Source organism: Aotus nancymaae, unplaced genomic scaffold (genome assembly GCF_030222135.1).
Source record: "Aotus nancymaae isolate 86718 unplaced genomic scaffold, 86718_ANA_hifiasm-v0.15.2.pri h1tg000019l, whole genome shotgun sequence".
NCBI classification, from domain to species: domain Eukaryota; kingdom Metazoa; phylum Chordata; class Mammalia; order Primates; family Aotidae; genus Aotus; species Aotus nancymaae.
The window spans coordinates 44,613,883-44,637,696 of NW_026988431.1; the positions used below are offsets into that span (position 1 = coordinate 44,613,883).

Consider the following 23,814-nt stretch of genomic DNA (forward strand, 5'->3'; position numbering starts at 1 on the left):
AGTGCATATAAAAGTTATGCTTGCACTATATTATAGTCTGTTAAGTGTGCAATCGCATATCTCAAAAAAAGTAACATCTTAGTTAAGTAATACTTCATCCCTAAAATTGCTTACAGTCATCTGAGCCTTCATTGAGTTGTAACCTTTTAGCTAGTTGCAGGTCTTGCCTCAGTGTTGATGGCCGCTGACTGATCTAGATGGTGGCTGGTGAAGGTTGGGGTGGTTGTAGCAATTTAAGTCTTAAAGGAAGACATTAATAAAGTTTGCCACATTCATTGACTCTTCATTTTATGAAATAATTCTGTGTAGCATGTGATGCTATTTGGTAACATTTTACAAAATTGCAGTCAATCCTCTCAAACCCCTGCTACTGTTTTATCAATGAAGTTTATGAAGTATTCTAAATCATTTGTTATCATTTCAACAGTGTTCACAGCATCTTCCCCAGTAGATTCCATCTCAAGAAACCACTTTGTTTGCTCATTTATAAGAAGCAACGCTTCATCCTTAGTTTTACTGTGAGGCTGCAGCAATTCAGTCCCATCTTCAGGCTCCACTTCTAATTCTAGTTCTCTTGCTGTTTCCACCACATCTGTTACTATCTCCTCCACTGAAGTCTTGAACCTCTCAAACTCATCCATGAGGATTGGAATCAACTTCTTCCAAACTCCTGTTGAAGTCTATATTTGACCCCCTGGCACATGAATCACAAGTGTTCTTAATGGGATCTAGAATGGTGAATCCTTTCCAGAAGCTTTTTAATTCACTGTGCCCAGATCCATCAGATGGCCTAATGAAATATATTTCTTAAATAATAAGATTTGAAAGTCAAAATTACTTGATCATGGGCTACAGAATGGATGTCATGTTAACAGGCATGAAAACGACATTGATCTCCTTGTACATCTCTGTCAGAGTTCTTGGGTAACCAGATGCATTGTCATAGAGCAGTAATGTTTGAAAGGTATCTCTTTTTTTTTTTCTGAGCAGTAGATCTCAAGAGTAGGCTTAAAAATATTCTGTAAGCCATACTGTAAACAAATGTGCTGTCATCTAGGCTTTGTTGTTTTGTTTATAGAGAACAGACTGATTAGATTTAGTATACTTCTTAAAGGCCTTAGGCTTTTCCAACTGGTAATTAGCCTTGGCTTTAGCTTAGTCATCAGCCACGACAGCCCCAAACGAGAGTCAGCCTGTGTTTTAAGGCCAGGCCTTGACTTCTGGTTTCTAGCTATGAAGGTCCTAGATGGCATCTTCTTCCAGCAGAAGGCTGTTTTGTCTAACTTGAAAATCTGTTGTTCACTGTAGTCACCTTCGTCAATGATCCCCGCTAGATCTTCTGGATAATTTGCTGCAGCTTCTACGTCAGCATTGCTGCTTCACCTTATACTTTAATATTGTGCAATGACTTCTTTGCTTAAACTGCATGTACTAGCTCCTGCTAGCTTCCAACTTTTCTTCTGCAGCTTCTTCTCTTAGCCTTCCTAGAATTGAAGAAAGTTGAGGCCTTTCCCTGCATTAGGCTTTTGCCTACACAGCACGTTGTGGCTGGTTTGATCTTCTATCAGACCACTGAAACTTGTTCCGTATCAACAATAAAGTGCTTTGCTTTCTTATCATTTGTGTGTCCGCTGAAGTAGCACTTTTAATTTCCTTCAAGATCATTTCCTTTGTATCCACAACTTGGCTGTTGGGCATAGGAGACTTTGGTTTTGGCATGTTTTGGCTTTTAACATGCCCTCTTCACTGAGCTTAATCATTTCTAGATTTTGATTTACAGTGAGATGTGTGACTCTTGCTTTTGCTTGAATGTTTAAAGGCCATTGTAGGTTCATTCATTGGCCTAATTTCTATATTGTATCTCAAGAAAGAGGAAGGCCTGAGGTGGGGTGGGGAGAGAGAGAGAGAGATGTGGGACAGAGACAGGTTGATGGAACACACACAACGTTCTCTATTAAGTTTGCTGTCTTACATGGGAATGGTTTGTGGCACCTCAAGACATTAATAATAGTCACTCAAAGATCACTGATTACAGATCACCATGACAGATATAATAATAATGGAAAAGTTTGAAACATTGAGAGAATTACTAAAATGTAACACAGGGTCATGATGTGAGCATATGCTGTTGGGAAAATGATGCCACAAACCTTCAATATGTGAAAAAGAAATGCAATATCTACAAAGCACAGTAAGGCAGAGTGTAATAAAATGAAGTCTGCCTGTATTTTAGATGGATTAAGCACTGCAAACATGAGAGAGGAAGCAACTGGAGCTAGTATAGTGAGAAATGGTAGTGTTTGAAATGATGTTCATTCCTAGCTAAGGAGTTTGGCCTTAATTCATTAAGAATTGTGGATCTGCTCAAGCCTGTAATCCCAGCACTTTGGGAGGCCGAGGCGGGTGGATCACTAGGTCAAGAGATCGAGACCATCCTGGTCAACATGGTGAAACCCCGTCTCTACTAATACAAAAAATTAGCTGGGCGTGGTGGCGCGTGCCTGTAATCCCAGCTACTCAGGAGGCTGAGGCAGGAGAATTGCCTGAACCCAGGAGGCGGAGGTTGCGGTGAGCCGAGATCGCGCCATTGCACTCCAGCCTGGGTAACGAGAGCAAAACTCCGTCTCAAAAAAAAAAAAAAAAAAAAAAAAGAATTGTGGATCCATTGAAGGATTTTTTTTTTGGAGACAGGGTCTTACTCAGTTGTCCAGGCTGGAGTGTAGTGGAGCAGTCTGGGCTCACTGCAGCTTTTATCTTCTGGGCTCAAGTGGTCCTTTGATTTCAGCCTGCTGAACAGTTGGGACTACAGGTGTGTGCTACCATGCCCGGCTAATATTGTTTATTTTTTTTGTAACAACGATGTCTCACAATGTTGCTCAAGCTGGTCTTGAACGCCTGGGCTCAAGCAATCATCCTGCCTCAGCCTCCTGAAGTGTTTGAGATTACGGTGTGATCTACTACCCAGCCCAATGAAGGTCTGGAATAGTGAAACTGACATTGATTGATTCCATAAATACTTACTCAGAGCGTTGCCTGGATTATATTAATCAAGGGGCGGGCGTTAACTCAGCTGAGACAGAGGTGGGATCTGATGTTAGTGACAGGAGGTGCTGTCCATTGATACTCAAGTTCTGTCAGTTTCCTTTCTAGTTAACTTTTCATCCTGATGGTGATAATAGCTACCACTGATTTTGCATTGCATGCTTCATGCTAAGTGACTCATAGTGACTCTGAGGTATGTGTATATTATTAATCCCTATCTTTCAAATGAGGAGATTGAGATTTAGCAGAGGCAAATCTCTTGCTCCAGGTTGCACAACTAATATGTGGCAGATCTTAGATTTGGACCCCGGGACCATCCTGTTTCAAAGTCCATTCTGCTAATAGCACTAAATACTGCACTGTACTACCTCCCTGATGGTATAACCCTGCTGGTGACCTTTGTGAGCCTTGCTGCATTTGGCATGCTCTGTATTTGCCTCCATGGTGGGTGTTCCTCCTCTGCTGAGCTCCCAGTTCTCTTTTGAATACCGCAGGTATTACAGGCCTGGGAGGAGCTGCTTGTGTGTAATGTGGCACATCTCTGCCGTCATCCATTATGTGTTTATAATTTACATGTTTTCATATACTAGGGTGAGACACTGTTTTTGTACTACTGACACAAAGCACTCAGTATACTACTGGTTTAAGCTGTGCATCGGTGACCAAGATTGCAGTGCCAATACCTCTAAAATGGTAGGGTGGACTGCATGACCTCTGAAACCCCTTCCAGGTCAGCCTTCTGTTCCTAGGGTTAGGCATTAACAAAGGCAGAATAGTGGTTCCAGGATTCTGGATGCTAGGGAGAATATGGTCCAAAAAAGCTGTCATTCTTTTCAATCCTGACCCCTGACACGACTCAGTAACATTGATGATCATAAACTTTCTGATAATCTGGCTTCATGGACATGAAGTTCTGTTTAACATCAACAACTACACATGTATTCATAGCATCTGCATTGCCTGAATTTAGAACTGCTCCACTTTCAGAGTAGCTTCCATAGTCACTTTCTTTGTATTTTCTACCTCTGAACATTCCCTACCCCTCCATCTTTGTTATTATCTGTAATCCATTTGTTTTCTTTTCTTTTTTGAGACAGAGTCTTACTCTGTCTCCCAGGCTGGAGTGAAGTGGCGCCATCTCTGCTCACCGCAACCTTCACTTCCCGGGTTCAAGCAATTCTCCTGCCTCAGCCTCCTGAGTAGCTGTGATTACAGGCCCCTACCATCACACCTAATTTTTATATTTTTAAAAAGATGGGGTTTCACCATGTTGACCAGACTGGTCTCAAACTCCTGACCTCAGGTGATCCACCCGCCTCGGCCTCCCAAAGTGCTAGGATTACAGGGCTAAGCCGCTGCACCTAGCCTTCTGTTTTCTTTTTATCACCTGAAGCTGGGGCTCTACTCCAGACTAATTAAATTAGAAACTGTTAGGGTGGGGCCTAAGGCACTGGTATTTATTAAAAGTTCTGGTCACCATTCTGCTGTGCACTCAGGGCTGAAAACTGAGTTGAAAGTAGGCCCATCTGGCCACTGTCCACTCATTGGTGCCCTTTCATTACCATTCCCTAGTCGTGAATAATTATCAACATCATTAATAATTATTAAGGAGTACAGTACTAGTCACCATGTGTTATTTTCTATTTTTAATTTTTTTTTTTTTTTTTTTTTTTTTTGAGACAGAGTCTTGCTCTGTCACCAAGGGCCAGGCTGGAGTGAAGTGGCGTGATCTTGGCTCACTGCAATCTCCACCTCCCAGGTTCAAGCAATTCTCCTGCCTCAGCCTCCTTAGTAGCTGGGACTACAGGCGCGTGCCACTTCGCCCAGCTAATTTTTGTGTTTTTTGGTAGAGACGGGGTTTTACCATGTTGGCCAGGATGGTCTTGATCTCTTGACCTCATGATCCGCCCGCCTTGGCCTCCCAAAGTGCTGGGATTACAGGCGTGAGCCACTGTGCCCGGCCTCTATTTTTAATTTTTAATTGCAGTTTTACTAATCCTTATCCACTCAACTGTCTTATGTCCCAGAGCCCTAAATCTATCTGATTGATATAAGAACTTTAAGTTCATTAAGTACACTTAAAGCATGGGGTTAAAAGGCTTTATTTATGGACTCCCAAAAGGAGTTCAGATTGTGGAATAGTATATTCAGCAACATTTTTAAAAAAGATACGCGTATGTTTATTAAAACATTCATGCATACTTAGAGTAAAAAGAAGGATATGTGTTGAAATATTTCATGATTTTGGATGATGGCATTACAGATGGTTTTTCTTTTCATGTCTACTGTATACATTTTCTATAACGAACCTGTATTTCTCGTATATTCAAAAAATCTTAAGAAGATATACCCTAGACAAAATAGGTGTGTATGAATGTGTGTGTTATTAGTATTTTTAGCTCTTGAGGCTAAAATATTCAGTGGGGATATTGAGAATAGTACCATACTGAGAGTGAGTTAATAGCAAGGCTTGGCATACAAAAGCTAGGATTTGGATCCTTGTTATTTTTGTTTTTGCTTATTATAGCTAAGCTAAACTTGTCTCATCTGATGGTTGGTATTTTGTTTTGTTGAACGAGTGTCGTGAGACTGTTAGTCCATAACAGGGCAGAAGAACTTGATGACATAGATAGTGCACTGTTTTTAATGCCAGTGGACTAACTTTGTGATCTGTTATCGGTGCTTTCAGAAAACCTATTAAACTGGGAACAGAATGTCGACCTAGTAGTATCTGTTCATCTTTGGGCATTGGCTTGTTAACAAAGTTTAACAACTCCAGCGTGCATTTAAATTTTAAATTTAAATAAGACACAATTAAAATAAGTGGTTTAGATGAAAACTTAACAGTAGTTATCTCTGTGTTCTGTTAAATAATTTTAAATATTTAAAAAGTAAAAACAAAGCACTCAATGACTAACAGAGGTTTAGTTTCTACTCTTTCTTTTGTCAAAATAAAAGGTGGGAGAACTTATTGCCAAATAATGGGAAAACAGCATTGTGTGGTAATGTTTCAGTAGGGTGGTTTCTTCTGAAATGCTATTTGCTAGTCCTTGGGGAAATTTGGCTGTGAGCATGCAATTATTACATTTTTATCCACAGAATGGGCTAAAGTTGGCATCACATCTCTCATGGTTGCCAGAGGCAACACACTGATATAATTTGTGCCCCTATGGCAGACATTTTTGAATAATTTTAGTGACTTTTTTTTTCTGATGCTACTTCGGTGGTTTCCTTTCCAGTATCCTACTGTTTGTTGCTCCCCACCCTCTCTGACTTCACCCTTCCTGAGTTTTGAGGCACTTGGTGTTGGTTGAGGAGGGTAGAATAATTGAAGGTCCAGATGATTGCCAGGAGGGAAGCCATGCGGGTGTTCCTGACACATCCTGGGGCAATGTGGGTTGGAATGCTTTCATGGTCCAGCTGCAGTGAAAGAATGTCTGTCCTCTTAAAGACTGACAAAAACAAAACAAATCTTAATTAGGCATATTTGAAATTCAACATGGAGCCTGAAAAATGGACCCTAAGAGAGCTGCTTTTGGGGGCTTTGGAATTCTTTTGCTGTAGAATTTGAGATTCCTTCAGGTTTCCCCTTCACCATTCTGTCCTGCTTTGCCCCCTCACTCCTTTTTTTTGGTATACTAACTGATGTTTAACCAGGAGGATCACCAGGTGGACCTAATTAGAGAGTGAACATCTATTCTTCTAGGTTAAGAGTCACGGAAGCACAAGGGTAGAGCTGCCACAGGGCAGGCCACCTCACACTAGCATGCATTCTGGAAGGACTTTGGGGTGGGCATCCTTTTCTGAGCACTGCTTGTACAGGCACAAACCATTTTTAGGGAGCAGATGTTTGTTTTGTCAATACACCCTCGAGATAATCAGAAAGGGAAAGAAAAAGTGTAATTCTTATACCCATTGTGTCTAGAAACTCACGTTTTTCTTCTTTTTTAAATGCAGAGTGGACACAGATATCTACCAGATATCTTCGAGAGCAGTTGGCTAAGATTTCTGACTTTTACCACATGGCCTCCAGCTCTGGTGATGGCCCTGTCCCTGTGCCACCAGAGGTGGAGCAAGCCATGAAGCAGTGGGAATACAACGAAAAGCTAGCATTTCACATGTTCCAGGTAACCTTTCGAAGACATGCAAAATTGTGTGCCATGCTTTTAAGAAGAGAGCAAATTATAGTCTGGTATTCTGGGGTTAAATCGTATTTTTATACCAACCAATATATTCAAAGAAAGCAGTCTGACATTTCTCACATTGAATTGTATTCAGGGTAACACATCTGCCCTGGGATGACAGCTCATTATACATATTGATCTCCAGCTTTCAATCATGTCAACTCTTTGAGTGCTATTAATTAATTTGTAATTGGACTATTAAATGTAATCCTTCTAAACCTTTTATTTTGCAAGATTGGATATATTTATTCAAAAACACCTTTGTGCTGATGCCTTCTCTGGTAGCAGACCTCCTTTAGACCAAGGTTGTTCCAGAGAAAGGTCATCTTAATTCAGCTACAACTGAAAATGCAAAACGGGGTCGGACGGTGGGGCGGGGTGGGGCGGGTAGAGGCGTAAAGGAATGACTGACCCTCACCCAGACAAACTGATGTAAATAATGTTGACCACAAGAGGGAGCTTGGGCTGATAATTGCCTTTTCCGTGGTAAGATAGGAGAGATGAATTCAGTTCATGTCCTCTTATTAGCAGAGATTTTAGTACCTGTTATCTTGATTAAAGAGGGAGGGGACATGTGGTTTCTAAGTTTTCCCTTTAGAACCTTTATTATAATTTTCAGGCTCTTCTAAGAGCTCAACATAGGATAAAATAAGGTCTTTTTGAGACATAATATTGTTAGTTTTTAAGTCAGTAAAAACAAATCCTAGTTCCATTTAGAAGAGGGACTACTTCAGTGACTGTCCTGAGCTTTTATGACTTACTGAACTCAGAATTTAGTCTGCATCTTGGAAAAAGTATCTCTCAGCTTGCTTAATATTTTTGGAAGAATTATATATTAGGAGTATTGAAATTAGTATTTTTTAATAGAAAGCAGTTAGGTCCTAAAGGAAGGAATATAATTGAAATAGTAATGTTAAAATTTAAAAGTTCATTATATTTCAATTTGCCATATTCTGAAATGTGAAACAGACCCTAATTCATACACGTGAAGACAAACATATGCAGAAACAAGGGCATGGGTATATAAACACAGCGTCTACAGGATGGACTGTTGTTTATGAAGATCCTTTTTTTTTTTTTTTTTGAATCTTGAATTTACCATCTCTTATACCTTAATGGAAAATTCCATTTTGTCTCTTTTTAAAAAACATTTTAATTTAAATTGACAAATAAAAACTGTACATATATTTATTATTTTAGAACTCACTTTACTGGTATTAAAATTTTAAATTGTGCTTTTTTGTGACTTTTTAACTGTTTTTGACTCTAAACATTTAAAAAAATTAGAAATTAGCAGGAAGTATACCTTGATGTCATGTCAATGTGGCCTCCCTGTAAACCTTGAAATACTCCAAGTTATAATTTATCAGTGTAATATTTTCCCGTGACTCCTTAATAACCGTTACAGTGGGACACTGGATACCTAACAGTTGCTAGGAACAAAGTAAAATTTCGTATGAACTAGTAAGTTTGTTATCGGAATGACCATAAAAGTATGTGTCTTTCCCAGATTTCTATCTCAAAGATTCTTTCATTCTGTGAATTATAATACAAAACTATAATAGGATATTAAATCTATATATGCATAGAATGTCATAAAATAGTGTGTATGTCTGTATATATGTGTATATGTATATGAAGGCAATAGACAAAAGATGCTTGTAGTGCTTATATCAAGATTAGTGATCTCACTAGGAGCTGCGTCACCCCTGTGGCGCATTTTGGAAATTGGTGGGGTTATTATTGTTTTTTTATTGTAGTTGTGTTGAAATGCTTATACATGATTTTATCATAAGCTCCTTTCATTTCTGGTTATTAGGTCATTATATTGATTTTTAAGGTTATATTTTATAGATAGGCGATAGTATCTGACACTAATTTTGGGATAGTGAAAGAAGCTATTAAGAGGACATTGGATCTGATGGGATTTTCAAACTTTTGTTAAGATGATGATATGAGCAGTGCTTATCTTCTTTATAATTGTCACTGATATCCAAGTTTCCTTCCATGAGCATGAGTTCGTACTCCCCCAAAATCTAGCCAGGAGCTTGATACACCCTGCGGTTGTGAAAGCTTCTGAATTTTTTTGTTGTTGTTGTTGGAATTAATTTTTCTCAATTTTGAGCAGATTACTAAAAAACAAAAAAACTATACAAAACAGATTAGTTCTTTGATTTGTTTAGAATTTGGACTGTGATCATTGAGACTGTGTTTAACAACAGCAACAAAAAAGTAGTAAAATTTGACTTAAGCGTAAGAATGACAGTGCTTTTTTGTTTTTAACGTTATTAATGTAATTTTTCTTTGTTCATTTAAGGAAGGAATGCTAGAAAAACATGAATATTTGACATGGATCCTGGATGTTTTAGAAAAAATCAGACCAATGGATGATGATCTTCTTAAACTTTTGTTACCACTAATGCTGCAGGTATAGTACATGTCCCCTTGAGGCAGTTGGTTTTATGAGCAAGAAATGAGTCTGATAAGAATGATTAGGTAAGTGGAGGGGGAAAAGGAAAAAAAAAATCCTGTTGAAATGGAAGGAAAAAATGTCTTTGATGCTACAACATATGAAGTGATAAAAGCTTCTAATAAGTTTTATCCGTCATTTGTATTAACCATGTTCATAGTTTTTATCCATGTGTCCTAAGTTTTAAGTAATTTTACCCACATTGATTTCTCCCATCAGTGAGCAAAGCAACCAGCTTTTAAAATACTGTCTCCCTATAATAACACAGATTTCTGTGAAAACAAAACAAATCATCCCTTTTGAAGATAAAGAATGTTCTACATTCTCTTGACAAGTCTTTGAGACTCTTGGGGAGGAAACTTTTTATTTTGATGATTGGTCTAAGATGTGCTTATATTTGAAGTATCTGGGTGAGATTTATTTAAAAAAAAATTCTTAAGTGATACGTATATTTGATAATTCAAGCAAAGTGAAAGAATATCCAATGAGCAGCAGTTCTCCCTTTCACTCTCGTACCCTCCCCACAGACTACACCATAGGGTCCTGTGTCTCTCCCCTGATATAGTCTGTACCTGCACTGTCCATTACAATAGCCACTAGCCAGATACGGCTACTGAGCTCTTGAAATGTGATCAGTCCAAATTGATGTGTGCTCTAAGTGTAAAATGCACACCAGATTTCAGGCTTAGTATGAGAAAGTGTATAACAGTAATGCTTTTTATGTTGATTACTGGTTGAAATGATAACATTTTGGATATATTGGGCTAAATAAAATACATTAATCTTCTAATTTTTGCCTGTTTCTTATTTTTTTCATGGCTCCTAGAAACTTTAAAATTATACCTGTGGCTCACATTCTATTTCTATTGGACAGCACTTGCTTTATAGCTTTGAAGTTTTTTTTTCTTTTTTTAAATGAAAAAAAAGTCTATGTTAAAATAGTTATTTAACCAAGACGCATAAGACATGACTGAAGTCTGGTGTCCTTCTACTTCTCAGTATTCAGATGAGTTTGTTCAGTCGGCCTACCTGTCTCGTCGTCTTGCCTACTTTTGTGCCCGGCGTCTTTCCTTGCTGCTGAGCGATAGCCCCAACCTCCTTGCTGCCCACTCACCCCACATGATGATAGGACCAAACAACTCGAGTATCGGGGCCCCCAGCCCTGGCCCCCCCGGCCCTGGCATGAGCCCTGTGCAGCTGGCCTTCTCAGATTTTCTTTCCTGTGCACAGCATGGTCCCCTGGTTTATGGACTTAGTTGTATGTTGCAGGTAAGTCCTTGGCCCTTGTTACTTTATGTTAAAATTCAGTGTGGGAAGTGATTGAGTTGGGAATAGCATTTTCAATTCTCTAGTTGAACTTCTACGACTGTTTTTTGTTTTCCCTCACCCAAGTAATTTATTGATTGAAATTTTATGTTTTTATTTCCCTGTGATGGATCAAGCTGAGAGAAAATTTCTTGCATTCATCTAGGAGAAAGTTACTGCAGTTGTCCTTTATTAGGTTCATTAAGCAGTTCAATTAAAAATCCTTTGGGGACCCCACAGAATGAGTTAGTTGTATTATTGTTCTTCTGGAAAGACAGCTTCTCCAGCCAGCATTTTTAATCTTTCCCAGTTCACATCTTGGGTTGGTTGCGTCTGTGTTTCTTTAAAGTCCAAATCATATATCAGACTCCATTCATCTTCCAAGCATTGTTGGTTATGTAATCCTTGAACATCCAGTAACATGCTGGTTGCTGGGCTGATACTATCAGGAATATCAGGAATGAAATACATCCCTGCCCTTGACAAGCTCACAGCTTAGTGTTCAGTTTGTATTTCTTGAGTCTTACTGTGTTCTGCTGTATACTAAGGAGCTTTGAAACAGAGTTGGCCCTCAAGACATGGTCTCCACTCTGGCAGAGTTTACTGTCTTGTCAGGAAAACAGGATCATAAATGGACAGTTTCCAAATAATTTGACAAGGGCCTGTGGGGAGATGCACAGGGGGCCAAGGTAGTTGAAAAGGGGAACTTACAGCCCAACCTAAAATTCACAGAGGCTTTGTGAAAGAAATTTTTTAGTTCTAGTGAGTTGAGAAAGATAAAAAGAAAGAGTCAAAGTTTCCTGACAGAGGAAATAGTTTGGGAAGAGGCCCAGAGGTTGGTCAGTTATCTTTTCTGTAGGTTGGTATTAGTGGGACATAAATTATAAAATCTGTTGGGGGTCACGGGATAGAGGATGCCCTGTGGGCTTTATGAGTGAGATGTCATCAGAGAGTTTTATGCAGCAAAATGACACAGGTAGTTGTGTAATGTTGTTAGGTTGTATTGGTCACGGTAGAGGGAAGATTTGTGGGAGGGGGAAGGTAGGAAATAAGGAGTCTTGCAAGGCAAATCAGTTTGGAAACATTTCAGTGAGTTCGGCTTTAGAGTATTTTGGACTGTTTTGTCCTTTAGAATCTCCAAATGGACATGTTCAAGAGTTGTTACATTTCCAGTTCTAAAGATTTGGGCGGACAGTTGGCCGGTTGTGTGGATTTGAATCCTTCAAGAACTTTGGCTTTGAAAAACCCAAGAGAGAGTGAGATTGCCTAAAGAATTTTGTAGTGAGAGAGAATCTGTGAACCTGAAGGACAGGAGTGCTTAAGAGTCAGGCAGAGGGGAAGTCCATGACGAACACTAGGAAGGTTGGCCAGACTGGAGAGAGAACAGAGGGAGAGTATTGTTACCCAAAGGTGATGAGAATAGCAGTAATATTGTCATAATTATATTAGCATAGGAATAGCATTTACCATGTTCTAGGCATTGTTCTAAGTTGTAACATATGTTATTAAGTCGTTTAGTTCTTGGAACTAGCCTATGAGATGGGAACCATTCTTATTCTTATAACATTAATAATGCATAGGTTACAGAGCAGGAAAGTGGCCAAGCTGGAATCCAAACCAAAGCAATCAGGATCCAGAGTCCACACTCAACCAGTATGCTAAACTGGGGTCTGCAGAAAGTTTCAAAAAGGAATGAGTAGTGGGCAATGCCTAGAGTATTGGAGGCGTCTGGCAAGAAGATGGCTAAAGTTGTCTTTGACAATATAGTGTTCATTGGTGATCTTATTAAGAGCTGTTTAATTGAATGGTGGATAAGGACCCAAATTAAGAATTGTCGAGGAGTGATGGAGAATAAGGAGAAAATAGTACTAACTGTTCTTTTGAGAAACATGTTTATGAAGGGAAGAGAAGAGAATGGATAGTGGATAAAGATGGCAGCTGAGTGAAGAGTTAAAAAAATTTGTTTGTGATGGGCAAATTTGAACTTGTTCGTAAGTTAAGAGCAAATAGGAGAAGAAGAAGTATTTGATAGATCAGTGCCCTGGGTATTAGAGGGCTTTGGAATCAAGGACACAGAGAAGGGCTCTGTCAGGAGGAGTTGAGAACTCCACATTGTCACAGGCAGGAGGAAGGCAGTAGGAATATAGCCGAGTGGAAAAAGATTCAGGGACTCGACATTCTTTGTATCTATCATCTGGTTTCCACAAAGATGACTCCTAGACCTCAGAATTTAGTTTTTTTTTTTTTAATTGATTGATGAATTGATTGAGACAGGGTCTTGCTCTGTCACCCATGCTGGAGTGCAGTGGCACAATTGTCACTCACTGCAGCCTGGACCTCCTAGGCTCAGGTGATCCTCCTGCCTCAAATAAGTGATCCTTCTGCCTCAGCCTCCTGAGTAGCTGGGACTACAGGTGTGCATCACCATGACCAGCTAATTTTTAAGTTTTTGTAGAGACGGGGTTTCCCTGTATTGCCCAGGTTGGTTTCAAGCTCCTGGGCTCAAGTGATCCTTCTATCTTGGCTTCCCAGAGCGCTGGGATTATATGTGCGAGCCACTGTGCCTGGCCAGCTTTTTGTATTTAATTTCACAGTTTTGAAAAAAAATTGCGTTCTTTCTCTAAGCTTACGTTGTATGCTGTTGAGTGGCACGAGAGCATAATAATGGCTTAGATGTACACTTTAAAACTATTACAGACCTGATTTTAAGCCTCACTCTGCCACTTGGTAACTATGACCTTGAGCCTCTGTTTCCCCATGTCTGAGTGGGGAGTAATGACAGTTCTTACTTCATTACCTCATAGAGTTAAGGTTATGATGACAGAAAGCTTCCAGGACAGTGTTCAGCGCAGAGTAAGTGTAATTAGCTTAATTAAATGTGAGCTATGATGTTTAGGGGGCAACAGGATAACATAGTGGTTCTGAGCATGTGTGCTATTCATGAAATCAAACTTGGGTTGGTTACTAATCTGCTATGTGGCTCATATTTATTTCTCTTTGGTAAAGGTGGGGAATAACACTACCTAGATCATCAGGTTGTTGTGACCTCTAAGTAAGATGGTCATTTAAAGTACATCTGGTTGAGTAAAGAATGTCTGCAAATTTCTAGGGCAAGGGTAGGCAAACTACAGGTTGTGGACTAAATTTGGCCCACAAGGTTAAAAATAGGTTTTATGTTTTTAATGCATTATTAAAACAAAAAGGAAGAATACGTGACAAAAAGTGTAGGTAGCCTTCAAAGCTTAAAACATTTACTATCAGGCTTTTTATAGAAAAAGTTTGACAACCCCTTGTCCAGGGCTACCGCCTGCCCAGCATTGAAGCTACTATTACGTCATTATTTGATTTTGTTTTTGTTTTTAAATAATTTTTTTTTAGCTTTTACAGCCTTAGAAATTATATATCCTAATTTCATCTCATGTTTTTAATTGCATGAAAAATTGGTTTAAGTGATGATTTTTAAGTGATGATTACTGCATTTTTTTTAAGTTCCTTCAGGTTCCTGTACTGGAGTATTAGCTTATGAATTATTATATTCCTTAATTTCTCAATAGCTGTACTTCCTCTCTTGCAACTTTGTAATTTTTAGTTTTGTCTTCTCAATTGCGAAGTTAAGAATGGGGTAAGATGCTCATATTTTAAACTCCCTATGATATAGTAATGATAGGATGTCATTTTTACTGTTTAGCTATTGTTATGCTTTTCTCCTTCCTCTGAATATCCAACGTTTCCTGTTTCATTTCCAGACTGTCACTCTCTGTTGCCCAAGTGCCTTGGTGTGGAATTATTCCACAAATGAAAATAAGAGCGCAAACCCAGGCTCGCCCCTGGATCTGTTGCAGGTGGCCCCTTCCAGCCTCCCCATGCCGGGTGGGAACACGGCTTTCAATCAGCAGGTAGACTTTATGTTTCAGTGACTTGATGGCTGTTTGCATCCTTGAGAGGCATCAGGGTACAGTGGGTCAGGCCCAGGTTTTGGTATCTAGATGCTTGGGTGCTATTCCCAGTTTTGCCCAATAACACTCTGGGTGACCTTAGAGAACTGTTTAGCCTCTTCAGAACCACAGAAGTTCATGAAGTTGCTCCCTTTCTTTTCACCATCTCGCTGAACAGTTCTTGCTGAGAGTTCTGCCACCAGACTGTAATTATGGTGGTGGTTCTAGTACGTGACCATGACTCCTGTAGTAGTTTGGCTAATTAGTAAGTAAGTGTTATTGTTCTTATTAGTACTGGGTTGTTTCAAAATTTTATGTGACTTGAACCATAGGATTGTGATTAATATTTAGAATAAAATCCCTGTCTTTTACCAAGCAGTTTTCTTAAACTAGTAAAACATTTCAAGTTGCTTTCACACATAAAAGAATGGCTCAAAGAGATTATTTATTTATTTGAGACAGAGTCTTGCTCTGTTGCCCAGGCTGGTGTACAGTGGCGTGATCTCGGCTCATTGCAAACTCTACCTCCCAGGTTCAATCCCAGTAGCTGAGATTACAGGTGTGTGCCACCATGGCTGGCTAATTTTTGTATTTTTAGTAGAGACAGGGTTTCGCTATATTGGCCAGGCTGATCAGGAACTCCTGACCTCGTGATCTGCCCGCCTTGGCCTCCCAAAGTCATTTGATTACAGGTGTGAGCCACCACACCTGACCAAGAGATTATTTTAGAACCTTCATCTTTCCATGTGGTATCCTGAAAAAAAAAATTTCACTTGTAAAACAAATTCTGCAACCATTTATTATTGTGAGCCTTTATTATTGAAAACTGACATTGAATTACCATTTGTAAATTGTAAAAATTCACTTCTTGGGCCACAGGCTGTGTTTCTTACAATGCAGTCAAGATTATAGTTCGCCGTAAGATACTTGACTCACGTAGAAAAACCTGACGTGATTTAGACAGCCACTGTGGCATTTCAAGCACAAGTTAATTAGAAGCGATTATCTTTCAGGTTCGGGCAAGAATTTATGAAGTAGAACAACAGATAAAACAAAGAGGCCGTGCAGTGGAAGTTCGGTGGTCATTTGACAAGTGCCAAGAATCCACAGCAGGTACAGAACGCCACAGAGGAACGAGTGCTTTTGAATGTTGGAGTTTATGCAGTGTTTCTGCTTCTTGCAAACCACTCCCCATGAATAAGGAAACTTTTTGACAGAGCCACCTGGTGAATTTTGAGGACATTCTTCAGTTTATGCCTTTTAGATCCTGGCTGTCTAGAATGTCAAGTTTGGTTTTGTTGATTGTTTGGTAGCATATGCCAAAAATGATAATTTAAAAAATTTCTTTTGCCTCATATAGAATGGTGATTTTTGTACTGTGTTATTCTGTTTTTGGCTTCATTAACCACTTTAATTTCTGCCGGTAGGAGTGACTATCAGTCGGGTTTTGCACACGTTGGAAGTTTTGGATCGTCACTGTTTTGACCGAACTGATTCCAGCAATTCAATGGAGACACTTTATCATAAGATTTTCTGGCCAAACCAAAACAAAGATAACCAAGAGGTAGTTAATTTTTTTTTTCTTCTTTTTACCTTTTCTTAGTGTATTTTCTTCTTTCTTATTTAGGAAACTCTGGTGAAACCTTTTCTATGAAGTACAGTATTGTATGAAGATGTACACACTTTGAAATCATTTTATTATTGGACTAAGATTACCCACCATTATTAAAATGAAATGTCAGTGGGACTTGTCTACCTAGGAATATTGATTATTGACTGGCAAGATTTTTCTTGGCCCTTTTACCATCACTCTCCAATTTTAGTTTTAGAAGAATAGCTTTCATTTAGTGATTGGACTTAATACAGTGGGCTAACCTTAACTTAGGTGGAATGTATTTTAACATTTAGCACAGCAGAGGGCAGTGCATGAATACTTGTGGTCATGATCTTTCAAAAATCCTTAGGCAATGTATTAGGCAGGGTTCTACAGAGAAATAGAACCAGTAGAAAAAAAGTTTATGTTATATGTTTGTATGTATATGGGTGTATACATACATATTTATATCTACCTAGAGAGAGAAAAGGGGAGAAAAAAGAAAGGGGTATTTATATTAAGGAATTGGCTCATGTGATTATGGGGCTGACAAATTGGAGATATTTAGGGCAGGCTGGAGACTCAGGGAAGAACTGATGTTGCAGTCTTGAGTCCGAAGGCAGTCTGGAGGCAGAGTTCTTTCTTCCTCTGGGGACCTCAGTCTTTTTTGTTTGTTTATTTGTTTGAGATGGAGTCTCAGTCTGTTGCCTGGGCTGGAGTGCAGTGGCTCCATCTCGGCTCACTGCAACCTCCACCTCCTGGGTTCAAGCAATTCTCCTGCCTCAGCCTCCTGAGTAGCTGGGATTGCAGGTGCCTGCCACCAAAGCCCAGCTAATTTTTTTTTTTGAAATGGAGTCTCTCTCTTGTTGCCTGGGCTGGAGTCCAATGCCACAGTTTCAGCTCACTGCAGCCTCTGCCTCCTGGGTTCAAATGATTTTTCTGCCTCAGCCTCCCAAATAGCTGGGATTACAGGCATGTGCCACCACACCCATCTAATTTTTGTATTTTTAGTAGAGATGGGGTTTGTCCATGTTGGTCAGGCTGGTCTTGAACTCCCAACTTCAGGTGATCTGCCCACCTCAGCCTCCCAAAGTGCTGGGATTACAGGGATAAGCCACTGTGCCCCACCAATTTTTTGCATTTTTAGTAGACACGGGTTTCACAATGTTGGCCAGGCTGGTCTTGAACTCACCTGACCTAGTGATTCGCCCTCCTCGGCCTCCCAACGTGCTGGGATTAGAGGCGTGAGCCACTGCGCCTGGCTGGGACCTCAGTCTTTTAAGGCTTTTTATCGGCTAGATTAGGCCCACAGACATTATAGAATGTAACTTTACTCAAAGTCTGATTAAAATCTTAATCACATCTTTTAAAAATCTTTTTAGCAACATCTAGACTGGTGTTTGACCAAACAACTGGATACAGTGGCCTAGCCAGTTAATACCTAAAATTAATAATCACAAGCAATTTTTATCTTATGCTTTTCTAGCAATAGATTGTTTCATGAATAAATTGCCCTAAAAACTAGAATTTTCAATTTTTTTTTTCCCTCAACCTTGGGGAGAAATAAAAAGTTTGTCTTCTTATCACAATAAAAACTGACAATGATATATCCAGCTTGTGCTAGGCACCAGGACTGCAGAGGTAAGTTTTAAGACACCTTCATTACCTTAGTTAACTGATGGCAAGTATCTTTGATGTTTCAACTAGCTTTTGGGAATGCATAAGTGGAAAGAAAAGATGAAACAACAATAACAACCATCAGAAACCTTTCCTTCTCTTACTTTATGTGAGCCTGATACATATTCCAGATTATTACTCTTTTTGGAATAATTTTTGAGTCATCACCTTGCTTCTCAAAGATATGGTTCAAGACCAGTGGTGCCAGCTAGGATCATTCAGAATGTTGAGAGCAAGGGACCGATTAAGTCTACTTTTTATATTCGTCGTGAGTGTCAGTAGCAATGCCTCCGTACTTCAGTAGAGCGTGCTGGTACAATCCTCTGTTTACTGAGGCAAGTTAGAGTGCTACATGCTCTTTTTGGGTGGAAACCTTAAAGTGTATTTTTAGTAAAGACTGTCTTAGATAAAAGGCCTCATGTATACTAAGATTTTGAATACATATAGGTGAGTTATCTGGAAGGAAGGAAAGTAGGGATACCCAAAATTCAGGAGGTCTTGGATTGTTTAGCTTCCTGCACTAAGTATGAATAAAAGCTATGTTGTTTCCTGGTAAGGGTTTTACCAAGACCATCAAAACCAACTTAGTGTTGTGGTTAGCCTGACTATATCCCTTCAGAGTGTGTACACTGGCTAACTTCAGGATTATTGCCTCATTCACCCGCAGACACTTAAGTTACTCATAGCACTCTCAAGAAATTTTTTTTTTTTTTTTTTTTTTAAGGGCAGAAATTATGTTGTGATTTTTCTGAATGAAATAACACTGTGGGGTTCTCTGTAAAGCACAGGTATCTCCAGAGTGGGTGCTTGCAATGAGCCATTAGGGTGCAAGAAGAAATGATTAGAACTTCTGTTCAGACTGTAATTTTTAAAAGCCTCTTTTGTCTCAGTTTTATAATGAATGTAATTATTATGGTAGTATAGGTATAGAAGTTATATATAAGTATGTGTTGAAAGTTTTTACGGCAAAAACTCTTTGAGCTGAGAGAGGGTATGTGAGAAATGTTTGGAGATCACTGCTGGAAGCTTCCTCTACCTGAGCGACTTCTCCCAGGCTGCAGGGAGGTGCATGCCACTAGAGGGCAACATGTACTCAGGGATGAGAGTCCTGGAGGCTCTGGAAATGCACATCTCTGGAAGGACCATCAGTGTTGCCCCATTTAGCAGTAATTGTTTTGAATGTTGACTCAATTTCAGAAACATTTGATGTGAGCAAGTGGTTGCTTTGTGGTTACAATACTGTTTTATGAGTAAGACAGAAACTACATTTTAAACCTGTAATTCAGATTGGTCACCCTTTCTTAATCTGGTAAAAAGGATAACAGAATAGACAGATCCTTTATAATACTTAACATTAAATTATTACTATTTTTCCAAGACAGTCTCAGTCTATCACCCAGGCTAGAGTGCAGTGGTACTATCTTGGCTCACTGCAACTTCCGCCTCTTAGGTTCAAACAATTCTCATGTCTCAGCCTCCCCAGTAGCTGGGATTACAGGTACACACCACTGTGCTTGGCTAATTTTTGTATTTGTAGCCAGGCTGGTCTTGAACTCCTAACCTTAAGTGATCCATCTGCCTTGGACTCCCAAAGTGCTGGGATTACAGGCATGAGTCACTATACCTGGCGTAAATTAATTTTTAAAATATGTCTTTGGTATCTATATGTATGGTGTATACATCAAGGTATATATGTATATGTAATCAAGTGACAAAGTTTTTTCTCTCTATTTACTCTTTAACAGGAGTTACTGTTACTTTATTTTATTTTTTTGAGACAGAGTCTTGCTCTGTCACCAGGCTGGAGTGCAATGACGTTACCTTGCCTCACTGCAACCTCCGCCTCCGGGGTTCAAGTGATTCTCCTGCCTCAGCCTCCTGAGTAGCTGGGATTACAGGTGCCTGCCCCGTTAATTATTTTATATTTTTAGTAGAGATGGGATTTCACCATGTTGGCCAAGGCTGGTCTCTAACTTCTGGCCTCAAGTGATCCACCCACCTTGGCCTCCCAAAAGCGCTGGGATTACAGGCATGAGCCACTGTGCCCAGTCCTGTTTTCTCAACTACAGAGTCACTCTGTGTATTTCCGGAATTCATGCATGCGCTGTAGCACCATGTTAACTAATCAGCTGGTCATCTTGAGTAAGTTACTCAAGGCTTTGTGCTATAGTGCCCTTCCTGGTTATGTAGGCATAGAGTACTTGCCCTTTTTATCTCTAAGGAAACATGAACACTTTGAGAATTATAAAGCACTATATAAATATGTTTCACAATAATATGGCAATTACTAGTATTCTACTAGAAGAACTAATGTGATGATGCTGTTCTCTGATAAGGAGTTGCGTGTGGATAGCATTCAGAAATTGGTCTCACTTCTTTAAAATATACGTCCCCTTTTTTGTTTTCATAATTTGTTCAGGATTAAGGTAACATGGTAGATAAAACATGATCAGCCTCCCTGGTTGCAATAGGTTGGAGGTTTGCTGGTACTGGAAGTCATGTTTAGGTACCTGCTTCCTCACATCTGTTAGGAAAGCCTGAATTTCACCCTCCTTGATCCCTTAATTCACTTTTCTCTGAAACTGTGAAAGGGAAATGCAGTCCCCTCTACTTTCCTGTAGGGAGGGGGAGGACATCTGTCCAAATGGGAGAAGTTTGTGTGTGTAATCAGTTTCAGTATTGGTGAAAGCCTGTTGAAAACTGCAATGCAGCTGGGCGCCTTGGCTCATGCCTGTAATCCCAGCACATTGGGAGGCCGAGGTGGGCGGATCACTTGAGGTTAAGAGTTTGAGACCAGCCTGACCAACATGGTGAAATTCCGTCTCTACTAAAAATACAAAAATTAGCCGGGCGTGGTGGTGCATGCCTGTAATCCCAGTTACTCAGGAGGCTGAGGCAGGAGAATCACTTGAACCCGGGAGGTGGAGGTTGCAGTGAGCAGAGATTGCGCCACTGCACTCTAATCTGGGCAACAGAGCAAGACTCTGTCTCAAAAAAAAAAAAAAGAAAACTGCATTGTATGGGATGAAGACATTTGGGGCCTGGGGCCTGCCTTGGTTAGACTGTGGTCATGGGAGTGGGAGTAGGAGCAACGCTGTGCCCATGTTGGGATGTGCCAGCCTGTGGTATGCTTTCACTAATTCCACATGGAATGCACTGTTTATTTACTCTCCCTCCCTCTTGCCCTTTGCCTCCCATTTCCTTGGCTGCTGTTTCTGTGTCTGGGCTTTTGTGTATAATGGCAAGGGAGGTGAAAATAAAAATCTCAAAAACCTGAGCATTTACTTATTGTAGATTTGTGCTGGTTGGTTTTCCATTCAGAGTAGTGTGAGATATAAAGATGGTAATACTGAGATCAGGGCTCATGTTCCACTGTGGCCAGGCAGGTAGTGGGAATGAGTCAGGGGCTGCTGTGTATAGGGCAGCCTGAGGGTGGCGGGACTGAGTGTCTGGGAAATGGGCAGACCTTTCTGAAGAGGGAAGCCTCTGAAATTCTTAGGTTCTACTTGGAATCACAGATCCACTGTTGCCTGATTATCCAATATTTCAAGAGAAACTGGATGTCAAGATCTGTATAAACTTTCCTGATCTTAAAATACTGTGCAGCCAGGCAGTGTGTCTGTTGGCCATGTTCACTCAGCTGCTTGTCACTTTCCACCTCCTGGTATGTGTCTTCTACAACATTTACTCACTTATTTGCTTGTTTAGTGTTTCAGAGCCATTTCTAGTCTGGGTGATGGAGGGGGCAAATCCTGACATCTACACAAAGGAATCCTTTTGTGGATGGTGGGACCCCAGGTTCCACATGGTCACTGAGCCTGTCACTTGTGACTTCACCTCTGAGCAGCGGGAGGAGGAGTTACCTCTTTGCTTTTTAGAGGCCTCAGACCACTTCCTTCCTCTTGGCATCTCTCTGTTTGGGATAAATGTGAGGATGGAAGCAGCTGCGTCTTTGGGTTGCCTTGAAGACATGGATAGAAGGGAAAATCTAAAAGTGGCAGGAAGAGCTGCCTTTTCACTTCTCTCTTTGGGGGTTCCAGGAAGCTGACTTTGTCCTGAGTAATGAAAAGTTAGAACCAGCTGCACTGGACAGAATGCTCCTGCAGCAGCTTGTGTGTTTCCTCCTTCCCTGATGTTAAAACCACACACCCCAGACCCAGAAACCTACATATTTATTGTTTGGATTTGTTTTATGCTTAGACTATTCATGCAGAATTCTTTGAAAGGTTGTGATGAGTTCTTAATGATGTTTTGAATGGCAAAGGCCCTAAGTTTAGAAAATGTTTGCTTTCCTCACCTCTGGCACAGGGCATCCCAGGCCTAGCCAGGTCTATCAGTGCAGCTGGCAAACTCTGCCTCACCACCACTATCCAGCGGACAAAAGCTCACTTTTTGTCAGTGCTATGCTTGTTCCACATTTGTCTTCCTGCAAGCCTTTCCCTGGGGTCTGTTGTTTCTTCTCCTCACCTGATGACATTATCAGCCCCAAGTACCATGCATGGGGCCCAGGAGATGCTCAGTAGCATTTATTGAATTTGTTTTTTTGGAACTTATTAAGAAGCTGCTGGGGCAGTAAACTGGATGGGAAGCACCTCTATAATATTTGGCATGGAAGGGTAGGGAGGAATACAGTCATGGAATCTATATATGTCAGTCTTACGTATGCTTCAGATGTGGGAGAGAGTATGTGTAGGTAGAGGTAGGGGTGTGGCTGGCAGAGGAGCTCTCTGCTGTGAAATCAGCAGGTTAGTTTATTTCTTTGGGGACACTACTCACTTATTTTTGATGAGTCTCAGTTTCCTTATTTGTAAAATGGGCATTCTATTTCCTGATGTAAAAATGACATGAAATAATATTTGAGTGATAAACCATTCAAATATTTACAGTGTCCAACATGTAAATGGGTACTTAATAAACACTAGCTGCTATTACTACTGACTGATATATTTAGAGTTAGTTAAAAACTCTGCAGAAATGGAAGGAATATGATCAGAGACTCAGAGCGGGTCCCTCGGGGCTACTGTGGGCACACACAGATACCTGTTACGCAGTCTACTAATCATAAGGTACAGCCAGGATCTGTGGGGCTTTTTATATTTGCTGGTTTTCGTAAAGTCTTTACTCTCTATAGGGAGGCAGTTGGATGGCATTGACCCACCCAGGATGGGGTAGCCGCAGGACCATGTTGTAAAGGAAATCATGCTCATTTAGATGCTTACATTTTGTTGTTGTTTAAGGAAAAAAGACACTTTCTAAAACCAAGACTGCAGAAGGTCAAGTAAGGCAAAAGTCAAGCAAGCAAGGAAAATGTGTGTGGATGCCTTTCTGTTGAAATCCAAGTGTGCTGAATTTATGTTGATGCAGATCACAGCCCGGCCAGAAGTGTATTGTGCTTCGGAAGCTAACACATTTCCTACTGGACACCCAAAGGAAGCGTTGCTAGTCTTTTACAACTAGTATTTTCTTAATTTTGGAAATGATGTGTTAGTAAAAGGTCAGTTTCTAGTAACATAGCTGGGAAAACAAAATTGTGCATCCAGATATTTAGACTTGCTGTCACTGAGAAGGGCCAGTCATGCATTGTTTAGATTGGTGTGGGCCTCTCAG

The 23,814-nt window shown here is 40.2% G+C and overlaps 1 protein-coding gene across 5 annotated transcripts in view; it reads left to right on the forward strand.

The window, feature by feature from the left end:
* The window catches only part of MED12L (mediator complex subunit 12L), a 366,898-nt gene that overhangs the window by 69,492 nt on the left and 273,592 nt on the right, over positions 1 to 23,814 (forward strand). For all 5 annotated transcript variants that reach the window (XM_064378799.1, XM_021669546.2, XM_064378797.1 and 2 more), the window contains exons 5-10: positions 7,000 to 7,169; positions 9,544 to 9,654; positions 10,696 to 10,965; positions 14,748 to 14,897; positions 15,950 to 16,049; positions 16,364 to 16,500. In XM_064378799.1, coding sequence (XP_064234869.1) covers positions 7,000 to 7,169; positions 9,544 to 9,654; positions 10,696 to 10,965; positions 14,748 to 14,897; positions 15,950 to 16,049; positions 16,364 to 16,500 — 938 coding nt within the window. The remainder of the gene's footprint in view (positions 1 to 6,999; positions 7,170 to 9,543; positions 9,655 to 10,695; positions 10,966 to 14,747; positions 14,898 to 15,949; positions 16,050 to 16,363; positions 16,501 to 23,814) is intronic.